At 43.2% G+C, this 16809-nt stretch overlaps 1 protein-coding gene across 2 annotated transcripts in view; it reads right to left on the bottom strand.

The window, feature by feature from the left end:
• IPP (intracisternal A particle-promoted polypeptide) overlaps positions 1 to 16809 on the bottom strand; it is a 77132-nt gene that overhangs the window by 34483 nt on the left and 25840 nt on the right. For both annotated transcript variants that reach the window (XM_078664122.1, XM_078664058.1), the window contains exon 4: positions 12298 to 12453. In XM_078664122.1, coding sequence (XP_078520248.1) covers positions 12298 to 12453 — 156 coding nt within the window. The remainder of the gene's footprint in view (positions 1 to 12297; positions 12454 to 16809) is intronic.

Raw genomic sequence — 16809 nt, 5'->3', positions numbered from 1 at the left:
TGCGCAGCATTTTGCAGAAGAGTGGGCTCGGGCTCTCGCACCGGCTCTGTACCGTAACCAATATGGTTGGGATAAATTGTCACCTCGCCACGAAATTCCGTTGCGGTCTCAGCCGCAGCCTCAACCTCAATATCCCATTCGGCGTGAAGCAAAAGCTTCCGTCGCGGAAATCCTTGAACAATTGGAATATCAGGGAGTTATTGAAACATGTGTGTCACCGATGAATAATTCTCTTTTTACTGTAACCAAGCCGGACGGGTCATATCGTTTGGTTTTGGATTACCGGCACTTGAACTCGCATTGCCGTAACTGTGCAGTACAGAATACTCACGGCTCTGCCCTAGTGGATAGTCTTGTGCGTAAGCGTTTTAAAACAACGCTTGACATTTCCAACGGTTTTTATGCCCACAGATTGGATAGCTTTAGCTCCCAATGGACCAGTTTTACAAGCGCTGGAGTGCAAAAACTATTTCGGCGTCTCCCGATGGGCTATAAGAATAGTCCTGGTATATTTACCGCCCACATAGTCTCGCTTCTTGAGAGAATCGACCCAGATGCTTGTTCGTATGTGGATGACATATATCTCACTGACGACGAGATTTGGGAGCATCTGTGTCGTGTTAACTCTATTATTTGTAACTTTGCAGATATGGTTTACAAATTTAATTTTGCAAAATCGCACATTGCAGAGTACACGGTGTTGTTCCTCGGCTATGAGCTGAACAGTGAAGGTAGAGGTTTGGCTCCTCACTTCTTGGAGAAATGCGCACAGTTGCGCGCTCCTACAACACTGAAAAAATTACAATCTTTGCTGGGTTTTTTGAATTTCGGGGGAACATACATTCCGGAATATGCCCAGCGTATCAAGCCTTTGTATGCTTTGATACAACCAACTTTCTCGAAATCATGCTGGCTGCCTGAGCCGTTTTGCAAACTTTGCAGGCTGATCTGCTCGCTTCTAAATTTCTATTGACTCGTGATAACCACACTAACCTGGTGATAAGAATTATTCCTGGGACGGTGGGTTTCACGTACCTGACTTTTAAGGAAGGAGACACAGTGCCTATTGCTTACAAGTCACACTTGTACACTTCGGCTGAAATGCGGTTTTCCACTGTGGAAAAGGTTTTAACAGCTGTGCAGATGGCGATTCTTAAGGAACGTGCGCTGTCACAGGGAAAACGCATGTTGGTTGTTACACCGTGTCCTCATTTGGAGGCGGTTACAAAAGCCAGTGTACCAAATTCGAAAGCTTTGCACCCTCGGTGGATTCAATGGGCTGCTTCCTTGACATCCTCGGATGTCACGTTTATTTTTGACGCCACATTACGGTCGCAGGAGTACTTGCAGTATGAATTCGTTCACACTGCACCTCTGGCAATGCGACCTTTGGAGGATTTCCATTGCATCATTTACACTGATGGTTCGGCGCAGGTTGCGCATGGCTCTAAACACGCCTACGTTTCCGCATGCGCCATTGTGATCGGTGCCATGGTGAACGATGAGTTCCAGTCCAGGATGGTACAATCGCAGACTCTTGGGGACTGCACCGCACAATTGGCGGAGCTTCGTGCTCTCTTACTAGCGTTGGAGTACGCGGGTCCATATGTGACAACTCTTATTGGGAGTGATTCTTACTACTGTGTCCAGTCTTACAATGAGAATTTGTTCTTTTGGATTCAAAATGATTTTCGTGATTCCAAGGGTAGCACAATAAAACACAAGATGATCTGGGTTCGAGTGGCAGAGCTTATGGCTCAATTGCCACTTGTTTTTGTAATTCATACTCTCGGCCACCAGCGTGTGGGAGTCCACGCTGTCGGTAACTCGCTTGCTGATGAGGCGGCGAAATTAGCGGTATCTAAGTATTTAGTTGCAGCTGTTACACGGTCCAAAAGTAAGATTGATAGTGACATCTTGTCGGCAGTAGCTGCCACTGAGAAGGGAGGTAAACATCCTGCGGGATTCCCTTCGAAGTACACATACCACTTAAGTCCCGAAAAGGTTCCTTTTGTGACAATACCTGAAGTTGGTGAACGCTTGATTCCCAACTCGGACCGCAGGACTGCCTTGATTACAGCGGCTCATGAGGGCGTGGCGTCGGCGCATGCGGGTGTCTCTGCCACTGTAACTCAATTACAACAGCGTTTCTGGTGGCGGGGACTGTACAAACAGACGCGCAAATATGTCCTTCAATGTGACATTTGTCAGCAGATTAAGCCTTCAACTGCTGCGCGTCCGCCACAGACACAGTTGTACATATCGAATAAACCACTCGGTTGTGTTTATTTAGATCACTGCGGTCCGTTTTCTTCTGATACTGCATATAAGTACATCTTAGTAGCAGTTGATTCATGCACACGCTTTGTATGGGTATGGCCCCATCGCAGCGCTGATTCACGGACTGTCATCAGAGATTTGCGTGTCTTTGTGGGAATTTTTGCCTGTGGTACCTTCCATTCGGATCAGGGTCCTGCTTTCGCCTCTAAGGCGTACAAGGATGCCATGACTTCGATGGGGGTCCAAGTCAAGTTTTCGTCTCCCTACAGACCTGAGGGTAACAGTGTGGTGGAACGGATGAACCGCGACTTAAAGCAATCTTTGACAGCCCCGGGTTATAGGCACTGGCAGAAACTGGCTGACCCACCTCAATGGCGTGCAGCGTGCTCTAAATAATCTCCCTAGAAGGTCTCTGGGTGGGCGGACCCCATACGAAATGCTCTTTGGCATCAAGATGTACGTCCCTGACTTGACGGTCTCTACTGTGTGGTTCGCGCCACTTCCTTTGACGCAGATGAACATTGCAATGTTTTACAGAATCTACAAAAGACCAGAGACAGTCTTGCAAAGGAACATTTGCCCTCCACATCGGATGTTGCGCTGCAGATCCCGGTAGTTGGCTGGCTACCCCAAGTTGGAGAACTGGTTCGAGAGAAGATCGACAACAAAAAAGAATTTGGCCCTTCCTATCGAGCTCCGGTCCCTGTACTTGGAGTGAAGGGTACAAGAACAGTCATTTTACCCCCTCTTCCAGGTCGTAAAGAAAACAGGTTTATATCCATTGACAATGTCAAGGTACACAGAATGGCCGATTCTTCTTAGTATGACACCAGCAGTATCCTGTCCTTCTATGATGAGAAATTCTGTGTTGGCTACTACTTCAAATCCTGAACCTGAAGTGACCGTCGAATTACCTGCACTTTCCAGTCCTTTGTTAAGTACTTTGCCTGGCGCTGACCACGATGATGTCGATTACACTTATCCCACTGACTTATCAATGCCAGACTTACAAGCCCGTTTGGCCACTGATTCAAGATTTTCGTTTGACTCGATTTGCTGTTTATGCCACGTTATTTAAAAAACATTTTTTATTCCCCCTTGGACATACATTTGGCTGGTTCTTTTTTCAGTTTACCTTTTTATGTCAATTGGTTTTGTGTTTTATTTTTTTCCGACTCATCAATGGACACTATGTCGAGGAAAGAACATGCATTACTCATCTCAATGGAACTTTGGCCCCGCTTTCCTCGTCACATTCTGCACACAGAATGAAAAGAGACTTGACTTTGGTTAACATCACTGCCTGGCCAGTCCTTGATGGAATTGTGTGGGATGCGGTTAAATTTCAAATTCATGGCCCTACGGAAGTCGTTAAGGTTCCTAATGTCCTTAGAGTAAATATGGGGGATGTGGTAAAACAAAACATTCGTTCAGATGACTGGGATATTCATGCAGTAGAGAGTTTGTTTTCTGATTTGCAATACTATGCTGCCTTTGATGTTGAAGATTTACATTTAGAATCTGCTAATTATGGTGATTTATTTTGCTTCCAACATTACGGTAATCACTTCTTACACAAAACATCATCCCGGAGGGTTCCTGTTAATTTTACACAGTGGGAACATTGCCCAGCCCCTGCACAAGGCAGTTCTGAGACATTTCTGAAGAAGTACACTTATTTTACTGACTTTAATCAGTCCAGTCCCGAGTCCTTTTATTTTAAAGTTATAACGATGCCAATGTCCAAGGTTAGACTTACCGATACTAAATTGTTGTATTCGAAGTCCTTCCTTGATCAGTTGGTTACTGGCGGCTATGAATTATGGAAGGAAACAATAGACCTTAAATCTGTTTGGGGTTCAAGAGCCTGGCAGGTACAAGGCACTGAGGCTTTGCACCGTGCGTGTCTCATCCCGAATCATATGTTGTTTTTGAATGAAACAATTTCCCAGACCACATGCTTTGGATTGGCTACTTCTAAAAAATTAAATACCCCTACAATCCCGGATTTGGAGGAATATGATAGCTGGAGTAATTTTTCTCGGTTGTCCATTAGTGAATTACAGGCCTTATTCCTTAATTCTTCCTTTAACATTTCCAGCATGGATCCAAAAGGTTGGTTGCTTTGGCACCGTAGTGCTGATTCTTGCCAGCTCCGATTTTTGGGTTTATCTGACGGTTTTACAACTGTTAGATCAGATCCCCGTTTTGACTTGGCCCACACAGTCACAACTTATTCTGTAGGCAAATTGTGTCAAAATTGGCTGAAACAATCTACTTTACCTGCAGTTAAAAGTCACCTTTCTAAACTGAATGCAGATGTGGATTTAAATGATTTCATTAAAAGCCCGGCTAGTGGTAGGTCAAAAAGGTGGATATATGCTATTTACAATGACATTTGGAAAACATCACAGATTGAGGCGGCTACGCGCCTTAGAGCTATTGATCAAGCTAATCTTGAGAAGGTGCTTGCAGTTGTTGATAATAGTATTAACATGCTTTCCTCCCGAATTTACACATTAGATAATATTGTGTCCTCCGTTGTGGATATTGTGCATGATGAAGTGTCAGTATTATACCATGGCCAAAATCAGTTGCGTTCAATCATGCAATTTGCATGGACCCTTCAAACTCTGAAAAATGGTAAGGTACCCTGGACGTACAAGAACGTGTCTTCTCTCTTTGCCCCATTTAATTTGACTGACAAACAACGCTTGCTTTCAATGCGTGATGCTTCTTTTTCTATGTTACATATTGAAAGGTTAGAATCTTTGCCTTTTTCCGTGGCAGAGGCCACTGCTGCAACGTGGCTTATCCACGGTTTGATAACGTTGCCTTTTGCTTTATATAAATTTACGAATTGTATGAGATATGTTCCCATTGGTCGTTATGAACCATTAGGTAGGGGTTTCCTTCATGAAGTCTGGTCGCTTCCATACACATACAGATGTTTAAAAGATGATCAAGAGGTTTATCTGAATGGGGAGGAGTGTACTGAGACACCAGATCATTCACTGATGTGTAGACACATACAATTACACGGTTCATGTAACGAACACCGTCCAAATTTGGCTTGTGTTTTAAAAGGCACACCGGTTCCTGCGATCATCCCCACGTTTACCTTATTGGGCAATGGTAGTTATTTACTTTTAAATAATGAAGAGTGTTGTGGGTTAATAAAAGGTGTTCCTTATATAGTAGCCGTAACTGAACGTGTAATTTGCTGCAAAAATGTTCTGTACCCACCCACACATGAACACAGGGAGGCCTCCATCTGGCCGCTAATACCAACCTTGAGAGCTGAGTTCAGCGTCATGAGCAGAATAAGAGCTCTTTTGTCCCAGAAAGAAGTGGCCTTGAGTTCGGCTCGTGAAACTTTCGTTCTTCACATAGCCAACACCCATACAGAGGTTCAGGCCCTTTTAAATACTGATTTGCCTTTACATTTTGGCGAGATGGTTCGTACTATCTTTAACGCGTCCTCCACAACGGGTCTGGTGCATTTTTTTAAAACAGTTAGCAGTGGTCTCGTGACTTCCTTTGAAAAGATTTTTGGAGTCATCCCTGCTTTCTTTCATTCCATTTTTTCGACTTTGTTTGGTGGATTCCCAGTTTTACTTGCATTAGCAGCGGGCGCTCTAGTCGTTTTCTGTTTCTTTAAATATGGATGTCCTTCCTGTGCAAGGCACCACCCAGCAGCTTCTGACGCTGTTCCGCAACCGGATGCTTGAATATTATGGCACACTGCCGTTGGCGATTTTGAGCACGGCATATGGATTATCATTTCGATTTTCCTACTTCACCTGTGTCCAGCCTGTGTTTCACTGCCTGACCTGTGATTTCGTTTGGGCCATTGATTTGTGTCTCTGCGGACCGGTTTCTCCTGACGTCGATTTTAATCAGCGGATGAGTCCAATCACTACTCACGAGTTGGTTTGTCCTGGCGAAAGGATTATGGCCTTAGCAGCGATGCATGGACTAATGGGTCCCTGGAACGTACTCGCGGCAGCACAGGATTTCTTGGAACTGAGCTTTCTTGAGAACCCACCGAGTTGTCCTCTGATGGTAATAGAGGCTCCGGTGCTAGAAGACCACGTATATTCTTTTGCACTTTTAAATTGGATGGCTGAACTGTTTTCGGATGAAGACGGTGATTTCATGTTGGAGGCTGTTGCTGCTTATTTTGCATACACAGTTATGTCCTAGACACTTTTAGATATTTCCGCTTGACATGGCATGCTGATAACTAGCATATCATTGACATTTTTTTTGGGAGTTTTTGTGTCACGCTTTTTACTTCCCTTGCCTATTGGTTTGAGCCAGTGTAGAATTTTGGCTGTTTTGGCATTTATTTTTTTGCAATAATGCAACTCTTTCAACATTTCGTTTGAAATACCCAGCTCATATGTTGTTGAACTCTGCTCTCATGAGATGGCACTTCTGTTATCTTATCTTGTCCGTTCTCGGATCATGGGGGGGTGTCATATTGCTACTGATAATCTGAATACTGTGTTAAGTTAGCGTAGGCTCATTTAATGTTTAAACGCCATTTTCCCTTTGGCTGCTTCTGCACACGTTACATTATTGTTGATATAGCTTTCACCCTAGTCGTTTACTTGAGAATAATATGTTATTGCCTTCCAATCAACGTTGCTTAATAAATAATGTCTGTACAGTGAGTGCTGAAGAGACAAGGATAACAAGATACAGATTGTTGTGAGAACTGATCTCCGCACGTACATAGACACAACATAAGTGTAGCTCCTGCCAAATACTGGCTCGAGGCGGGTTTTATATAATGCAATGCTCAGAGCACAAAAAACACACTTGATGCTGTTCGCATGCTGAGAGAGCTGGTGTATGCTGTGATCTCTTCATTCTAGGATCCTGAGTTATGGGCCCGCCCTAATTCAACCCAAAGAGACCTTCTTAGCTATTAATATAATATGTGAGTTAGGGAGGGTGAGAAATAAGTGTTGTTAACCCTTATTCATTTACAGCATGTTAACATGCTGTCACCGTTCGCTTTCTATGGACTAGTAACTATGCTGGTAACTTTGCTTATGATAATATGTTTACTTGTATTATCTAAGATACTGCGCCTGAGAAGACGGCATTAGTAAATAAACATTTCAAATGCTCACGTGTTCTTCTTTACTCCATGTTCTGGTTTGAAACGATTGTATAATGAAAGAGTGCTCATGTGTTCCACGTATCCTGAGGTACTGTAAGTTCATGTTCTGGTTGGTCTAAACATTGGGAGTTTGTTATGACCAATGAGACACTGTAGCTAGCTCGGTAAGGGGTTTGTTGGATAGTGAGGTGAGTTTTGGGTCACCCTAATTCGCCGAGGTTCCAATCCTCTGTGCACAGTTCTGTGGGAGAACAGAAACCCTGCTACACCCTGCATGCTGAAACTTTCACCTAATAGCTGACTGCCATCTCCGTGAGGGTTGTCCAGTTTGTGACCAAGAGGGGTCTTACACTCTTACCCATCCAGTAACATGGGGTTAAATCATCCAGGGGAGGGCTTCATGGCAAAACATATATCTGCACCCCAGCCAGGTTGGTTAGGGTTTCTATTGTAGGAATGTGCTACACAGCTGTACTGTTATATATGTATGCATATATAAGTTGTGAAAACAAAATGGTTGATCTATTCATTGTGTTCACCAATCTGACATTCAGTATATTTTTTTCTGCTTCTGTCTATTAATCATTGCAGCCCATAGATTCTATGCAAGAATCACTACTGTTCAATAAATATTGGAAACCCTCCTCTCTGCTGTCTTTGTATATTTCTCTGAGCAAAAGAGAGCATGAGCGACTAAGCAAAAAGTTGGAAGTCTGTCACCACGGTTCCGGAGGAAACAGAGTTGTCCTGTTCAGTGGCTGCTTGAACTATTCGCCCCAGTTTAAGTTTGGGGGATAATGGTGGCACTGTGGGCTATCTGGTCCAAGGGACAAACTATCCTGTGGGGTGCATATAATCAGTCTGGCAACATCCTAAGATTATGTTGCCCCCCCCAAACGTGCAGTTCCTACTGATGGGTGGAAACTACACGACCTGGCACCTCCAATGTTGGTTGGTTTCTTATTATGTATAGATCGACTGAGTAGCTCTATTGTGCTTCCTCAGAGATCCCCACACATCTTTTTACCCGGAGATGTCCATGGTGGTGGGGGAACCTCCTCCTCCGCAGAGTAGGGTCTTCCATGATTTTTATGTAGTTTCTTTCGTCAGCCAGTAGTTGTAGGCATACATTCTGATATGCTGCGGTATTTTGTAGTAGTATGGAACCGCCCTTGTCTGATGGTTTTATAGTGATTCTTTTCTCATTGGCCAGTAGTTGTATGCCCTCCTGTTCCTTTTTTCTTGTATTATGGAAGACTTTTATGGTTCTGGGATCCATCTCTGCCACTTCCTTCAGGACTGCGCATCTCTCTCAACTCATGGCACAACCAAAAGACCCCCCACGGGGTACACAAGCATGTAAACCAACATCCTGCTTGACAACCACTAGAGGGTAGACACTGTCAGCATATTCAATGCAAATAATAGTAATATCCCTTAGGGACGGCTAACACTAAAGGAATAGCCGTGTGCAAACAACGTGGCCCTAATAGGTTCAGTCCTTTATTATTCTTTGTTACCAGCGAGGGCGAGCTATTAATTTTACAGCAACTTTAGGAAGTTTTTAACATCAACCTCCTTCAGCTAACAAACAACGACATTCTAGCTTAGATGACGACCGTAGTGCTTATGTTTTTCATATATATTTTTGTTGCGCACTTAGCGTATTATAGCGCATCTCTCTTAACTCTCACACCAATGTCCCAGCTCTAAGAGGGCCGATTCCCTTTGCCATTTTCCGGCGGTAATCTTGTTAAGGTTTTCGATCTAGTCTTCACAGCATGACTGAGTGGAAACACTTCCTACATATACCGGCACCCGATGGGAGACACGCTAATATGTGGTCTCGAGGGGAACGATTAGGTAATGTGCCAACGAGGAGAGCATATAAAGTAAGTCACTTTCCTTTGCAGGAGACAAGCAGAAACCGGGCGGACTGGGATACCATCCACAGCAATCCTCGCATTTTCCCCAAACATTTACAGAGTTTTTCCAAGAGAGACAGGCCATTAAACACGCTTTGTCCTCCGTTTCAGAGTTCGAGTTCGAACCCTCTCACCCACTCAAGACCATGAAGCACCATTTTGCTTCGTAATGAGTATGTGAATTTTTTCTGCATATACTTTAAATATTTTATGTCTTGTTCGTCATGTCTTATGTCAAGTCACGAGGTGTACATGTTTTTAATACCACGCACCTGTGCAAGCAGCAATGTGTTTTTCCTTTATAGCAAGAATGGCGAAATACGAGAATGCGGCTACTGGCACACACCATAGAGGAGCAACATGTGTATTAGTCATATACTAACCGATCCCATTTGGGGGAGGCTGTCACTGATAACAATGTTCTTCTTTTTACTTCACAGATACTACGTGACTATTGGTTTATCGTATGTATTACCAACGCGTGACCATTGGTTTATCGTATGTATTACTAACGCTTGCTTATTAGTTGCAGCGTATTTCTTGATTTCTTTAATTAATTCACTAATTTTACCTCACTTAGGTCACCTTTTGGATTGTTACACACAGGGCTGGACCCTGTGTTATCCTGAAGAAGAGCTCTGGGAGGCTCGAAACATGTTGACGTTTACTAGGGACCCTTAACTCATTATAGCTAGGCCCCCTAGGAACTAACCCTGTTTTTACCATGCCGACTAGGAGCCAGAATAAAGTTAATTCGCCCACTAATTAGGTATTTTTACTCATTCCACTCCACTACATCATTGCACTACACATAGATCCTCACTATATTGTGCTCCTACGTAACGTCGCAAGTCGCAGCACGCCTCAATCCGCAGCGGATTGAGATGGCCCCTATGATGAAGCATGTCGTCATGGGGAAACCCTGGTGAGTGAGGGGACTCAAGAAAGAAAATCTTTTCTTTCCTGTTGATTTTCCGATTCAGACTGAGCAAAAATCCTTTCCTTTTTTGCTAGGTTCCTTAATCTGACATTTCGGATTTTGTAGGTCTACTATTGCATCAGGAGGGAATATCCCTCTATCTCCCCCCGTTTTTTGATTTTATCAGGATACTGATACACGATCCTTTCATTCCTTTCAGGATACATTCGGTAGACGTTCAGAAAGAGGAGGACAGTCGGAGAGTGAATCAGAGGAGCATGTGAAACAAAGGAATGACAACGCTCATCCGACAAACAAAAAAGATCAAAATCTCAATTCAAAAAGAAAAAGTTAGCTGGGCCTATTCGGTGGGAGCGGTGTCTCCGTCTGGATTTTTTTTCTAAAATCTTTTTTTTGCCTGGTGGGGTCCCTCTGGACCCCCCGCACCCTCCCTCTCCAACCTTCAAGAGGCCTAGGAGTCAGGGTATTTCTACTCTGCCCCCTTCTCTTTTAAAAAAACCAAATCATTTTGGGCGGGAATCGGCTCAAAGAGAGGCCCAAGAGGGCTCCCAAAACTTCCTGGTTTGAAGTGTTTGCAGCCAAACAAATCTCAGCATGAGATTTGGAGTCCCTAAATATACAAATTTGAAAATCTTTTAATAACTCCGCAACTACTAAATAGATTTACATGAAATCAGAAAAAGGCACTTCCCTATCTACCTTTCTTCCAAATTTAGTGTAATGTCCTTCAGCGGGTCGGGCTGTAGCCATCTAAATATCCTATGGGAATTAATACAGGGAAAACGCGTTTTGGGATTCTGTGGCGGAGATCCCATCTGCCATATTACAAGTTACAAGTATCATCGATATAATTCACTTGCAATATGGCAGGCAGGACAGTCACCACATTGGACGCAGAGTATCCCATCCACTAAACTCTAAATAAGGCCCATCGTCTCTAAATGGGGGATTCTAGGACCATGGACCTATAAGAGCGCTGCATTAACATCCGCTTGAGCCATAAAGATTGGAAGCTTTGCAAAAGAAGCAGCATCAAACAATGACAGGCAGAAACATAAGAGGAAGCAGTCACTTCTCTAGATGGAACAGACTTTGGCTGGCCTACTTGCAATAAAATAGTGCCAAACATCGGTATCATAAGGCCAAAGTGGGCTGTGTTGTGCTTGTTCAGGCCTATTTCCTAACGGTAATGTCATTAGTGCAATAAACACTGAAACACACACGCAGAGCAATTGCTGGGACTGGAAAGAGGCATAGAACCAGGAAAGCGAACATGTAGTTTTTACAATCTATATATTCCATGATTTAATATTGTAATCTTTGATTGTTTCTTGCAAGTAGGTATTCAGGCTGGAGGTAAAGCAGACACTCATTCAACACTCAATTATGATACTCCCTTCTGTCCAAGTTTACATGGACTTCAACCAAAATTATTTTCGTGGTTCGGTAAAGGTTAAAATCTGACCTAGTTTTGTAAAGTGTTACCGGATCATCATGCTTTAAAATGCACCACTGGTCTCTACAAAAAAAGTGTCATAAAAATCTTGAATCAATATTTGTAAAGTGATACCACTTTTTCATTTCAGTGCTAAAGTCGATTTTTTTCATCCCATCTCGACACTCTAGGGCTGAAGCGCTGCTCATTTTTAACACATGCTGAATGGGAGACCTGGAGGTTAATCCTACTAAAATATTACGCTCATTTTTTTTTTTTTTTTGTTACCAAGTCTTACACTTGGAGGCCTAAGAACAGGTGTGCTGTAATAAAGAAGTATCAACGCAAACTTATCAACACAAATAAAGAAGTAAGCAACGGAAGGAATACATACAGGCCACATACCCTCTTTCAGCCCATTCAGAGGGAGTTCTGTAGGGAGCGATATCACTGACTCACCGTTCCTGCATTTTGTTCATATTTCTCTGCACTTGTATGACCATACATATGGGTCTCAGGCAACCTGGAGGAAAAACAAGACGCTAAAAGTAAGGATAATAGGGATACTTAAACAAATTCTCACCAATTGCGTACAGGTACTTTCTGGCCTTCCTCCGTGGGCGCACTTTGCAAGTTTGGATGAAACTGCAGATCTTGCTCTCTTTAGGGCTTTTGCTCACCTCACAGTATTCCTTCAACAGCGTTTGCAGAGCCACCCGGAGATTGAAGTCTGGAATCCCTTGAAAAGAAGACCTTTCTTTAGCAAAACTACTAGATCGAATTCTCAGAGCTTAGCACGGCATACATTTACAAAAAGCAAGGGCTGATTACCTGCAGTTACTTGTGCCCTCTTTTAATTGAAAACTAGACATAGAAGGACTAGAAACCTTGGCTTAGTCATTTAAAAAGTATGAGACCTCAGACCTAAACATAGCATGCAGTTTACTAAAGGGCTGTATCCCTGCTGAGGATCGTATGAGATTACCAGTAATGGAAAGGAAGCAACAGAATCAGTGCTCACATTGTTATTCATTTATTTAACTTATATAGCGCAAACAGCTACCCAACAAAGGGCTTCCCGGCGCAATGATTCAGTGATAGCTGGCAGGACTGGCAGGACTTAGATGTTAAATAGCCAGGTTTTTAAGGCTTTCCTGAATTTCATGTAGTTTACCTCAGAGCGCAGAGCCTGTGGCATAGCATTCCACAGAGAGGGTCCAAGGAAAGCAAAAGATTTGCCACCCATGCGTGATAGTTTTATTTTGGGGACAACAATGTTAGCTGTTGCAGATCTTAGGGTTCGGGAAGGATGGTAATGGCAGACTAGATTTTGTAGGTACTTAGGGGCTTTTTTGGTAGAAATCTTGTGCATACAGCATAATGATTTGAATGTGATCCTATTCTCTATTCTCAGCAATGCAGCTCACGGATAAATTTGGCGGTGGATGAGAAAATGGGAATTTTACCTAATAGTCTCGACGCCGCGTTCTGCACAGTTTGTAGTCTGCGGATCGTAGCCTTTTTTGCCCCCAGATATAACACATTGCCGTAATCTTGCCTGGATGTTATTAAGGCATTGATGACCGTTTTTCTTGTGCGTTCTGGTAGCATCCAGCATATTTATTTTAGCCATTTGAGAATAGCAAAACAAGTGGCCGATGTTTTCACAGCTTGCTGGTGCATATTCAGCGAGTCGTCCACAATGAAACCTAGATTACGGGCCTGTGTAGATGGAATCGGGGGAGTACCCATTTCTGATGGCCAGTGTTGGGGTCCCCAAAGTTCTTTATTTTTCCCCAGGACAATTAACTCGGTTTTATCACCGTTTAATTTCAGGAAGTTTTTTTGCATCCACCCTGCAATTTTTTCCAGTCCTAGATTTAATGTGGAGGGATCATTACTTTCCGACGAGGGGAGGGAGAAAAGAAGCTGAGAATCATCAGCGTAGGAGAACATCAGCAAGCCAGTCTCTTCAACTACTTTTGCAAGTGGACTCATGAACAAATTAAAAAGTAACGGGCTTAAAATTGAGCCTTGTGGTACTCTGTGTTTGAAGGTAAGGGTATCGGAGCAGGCAGATTGTGAATATACTTGAAACGTTCTATTTTCTAGCAATGATTTTATCCAATTTAAGGCAGCTCCACAGATGCCTATTGAATGAAGAGTCCGCATTAGTACCGCATGTGACACCGTATCAAATGCGGCACTGAAGTCAAGAAGCACAAGTGCCACCGTTTCTCCTCGGTCTATCATAGCGCGGATATTTTCTGTAACACCCAATAGAGTGGTCTCAGTTGAGAAGCCTGCCCGAAAGCCTGACTGATGGGAGGGGCAATAGGTCATGGGTAGTTATAAAATCTGTGAGAGATCGGTGAACATGTTTCCCCAGAATCTTGGCAAAAATAGGGAGAAGAGAAATTGGCCGGAAATTTGAGGGCAAGTTTGGATCGGCGTCAACTTTTTTTAGCAATGGATGGATCATTGCATGTTTCCACTCATCTGGCACATGTTCTTCCTGTAGGGATTTATTTAAAAGATCGGTGATAATAGACATAGCTTTCCTGCTAAGTAATTTTAAAGTGGAGCACGGTAGTGGGTCTTTTGGTGAACCTGATTTTATCGTATTGATTAGGTCAATGACAGTATCAATGTCCAGCATAGGCCAATTTGCTAGTCGGCCAGTATGAGTATAGCCGATATTCGGGTCTAGGATGTCAGTGAGGTTGCTCGGTCTGTCAAGGGGGGGAATTTGGAGCCTCTGTATTAGCTTCATTATGTTCACTCTGTTCTTGTTCAATGCTCTGATATATTTTATCTACTTTGTTTACAAAAAAAGTAGCTAGTTGGTCACATTGTGTATTATGAAGGTCAGGTGGAGCTTGTGAAGTATTTGAGCCAGCCAGCTCTTTCACTATTTTAAAAAGTGTTTTAGATTGATTGAAAGCTGCAGTGATCTTGGTACATACAAAGTCGGCTTTAGCTTTACTACACATCTTTTGGTAGTGTGTTAGTTTTATTTTATATTCCTTCTTAGTTTCTAGCGAGTAAGACTTCCTCCACTGACGTTCAGCGTTTTTGCATTTAGTTTTTTCTTGCTTTATAGAATCATTGAACCATGGGGCAGGGGGGCGTTGATTTTGACCCCTTAACTTCGTTTTGGGCAGACATGAGTCGATGGCTGTCATAAGCCATGTTTGGACAGATGTCGAAAGATCTTGCACTCTTTTAGTGCAAGGTGTAGTGTCTTCTAGAAAAGTATTCAGAATGTTAATGTCTAATCTTTTCCATTTCCTGATGACATAAGTTGGAGCCAACAAGGGGTCATTATTTGACAGTCTTACTTGAAATGAGAATTTAATAGGATAGTGGTCTGACCAAGGAATAGGCAAAGCAGGGAAAGTATCCATATTAGCAATGTTGGAAAAAATAGGGTCTAATAGATGACCAGCGATATGCGTGGGGCATTTATACAATGATCATTGTCCAGGTGTAGATTCAAATCACCAATGATAGTAAAGTTAGCAGCCTTCATTACTAAGGGGCCAATAAGTTCTGACATATTGGTCAACCAGTGTGAAGCCGCACCAGGTGGCCGATAGATGAGTGCTCCTGAGAAGGCGAAATTAGGGGCCAGTATAATTTTAAAAATGGCACCTTTGCATCCAGCACATGGGAGTTTTTTGAAATCACAGTTATAAATTTTTTTGAAAATTATGGCTATGCCTCCTCCTAGTATATTTATCCTGTCCAAGCGTACAATCGCATAAGAATCAGGGAGAGCCATGGCAACATCCGGTCCGGAGCTTGCCTGAAGCCACGTTTCAGTCACAAACAAGGCGTCGGGAGCCTCATCTAGTAATAGGTTAAATATTTCTGTCTTGTGTTTTGGTAGGGAGCGACAGTTCAAGCTGAGAAATGTAAATAGTCCAGAACCAGAATTAGTAAGTTTTTTAATGAATCTATCCTCCAGTTTTTTTATCCCAACAGAATTTGATGCAAGAATGCAGTTGTGGCAAATATTATTCTCTCTGTCTAAATCAAAAGGACAGCAGAGCGGTTGTCTAGGGGTTTTCAGAGCTAGTAATTGTTTAGAGCTATATTTAATAGGACGTGGGGTTATTTTGGGTCCATTTATAGCTCTACTAATAGATACCTGTGGAAGGCATCTGGGAGGCAAAGGAAACAGCCATGGCCGTCGGGCTCGTCCGAGGCGCGGACGGGCGCAGACGGGCTGACTCAGGCGTGACTCCGGCGCTGACGAGGGTGCGTCCACCAATCGCGTCCGCTATCGCGGAGGATTGCCGTTTCCTTATGTAGGGAAGGCTAGAGCGCTGTTGAAGCTCACGCCTCCCACCTAAGATGTCTGCCGTCTAGGAATGAATTCCCCTGGACTCGGTGTTCAGCCCGCAAATCGGCTGTTACCGTCTATGTGCAGGGTCAAGGTCTGGTGAGGGCAAAATTCTAGTAAGTGCAATAATAAAAAATAAATGTTAAAATTCGCCGTTTAAAATGCTCGTATTCAGCAATTTAGCACGCTAACAGTTTATGAAACAATCTACCTCCCGGCTTGTCGCCTCAGGAGGGGTCCAGCGATTAGCCAGAAACACATGAATGAATGACGTTCCTTCACCCTTTTATCTAGAGCTGTTCTTTTCCCAAACTCTTGAAGAGGCCACCGAGTAGAGAAAAAGAGAACAGTGGCTCCTTAGGACCGGACAAGTGTTGGGGGTGACCAACTTATGAAACATAGCTTTGCTCTAATGGGTAACTGTCCTCAAGCTGGCACAGAGTACCATATTTAGAAGTCATATTGAGTTGTCCACATGGCTCCTACATATTTCTCAGACATCAGAATAATCTGTGCAAACTGATTTAACGTTGGTAGAGTGAGCGTCAAATCGTTGCACCTTCTGCCATAAACAGTTTCCAACAGAGAAAGGGACCTATCATCAACTTTAATTTACTGACAATTTACAGTATCCTATATTGAATATATGTGAGAGGGAGATGCAGTGTAGACAAGACGGAATCAACTATGCCAATTTAATGACTAATCTTTCACTCCTGGACAGGGTAACAACCCATAAGTGATTTA

Source organism: Lissotriton helveticus, chromosome 1_1 (assembly GCF_964261635.1).
Source record: "Lissotriton helveticus chromosome 1_1, aLisHel1.1, whole genome shotgun sequence".
NCBI classification, from domain to species: Eukaryota; Metazoa; Chordata; class Amphibia; order Caudata; family Salamandridae; genus Lissotriton; species Lissotriton helveticus.
The sequence above is the reverse complement of the archived record's forward strand: the minus strand, read 5'-3'. Positions and strand labels throughout refer to the sequence as shown.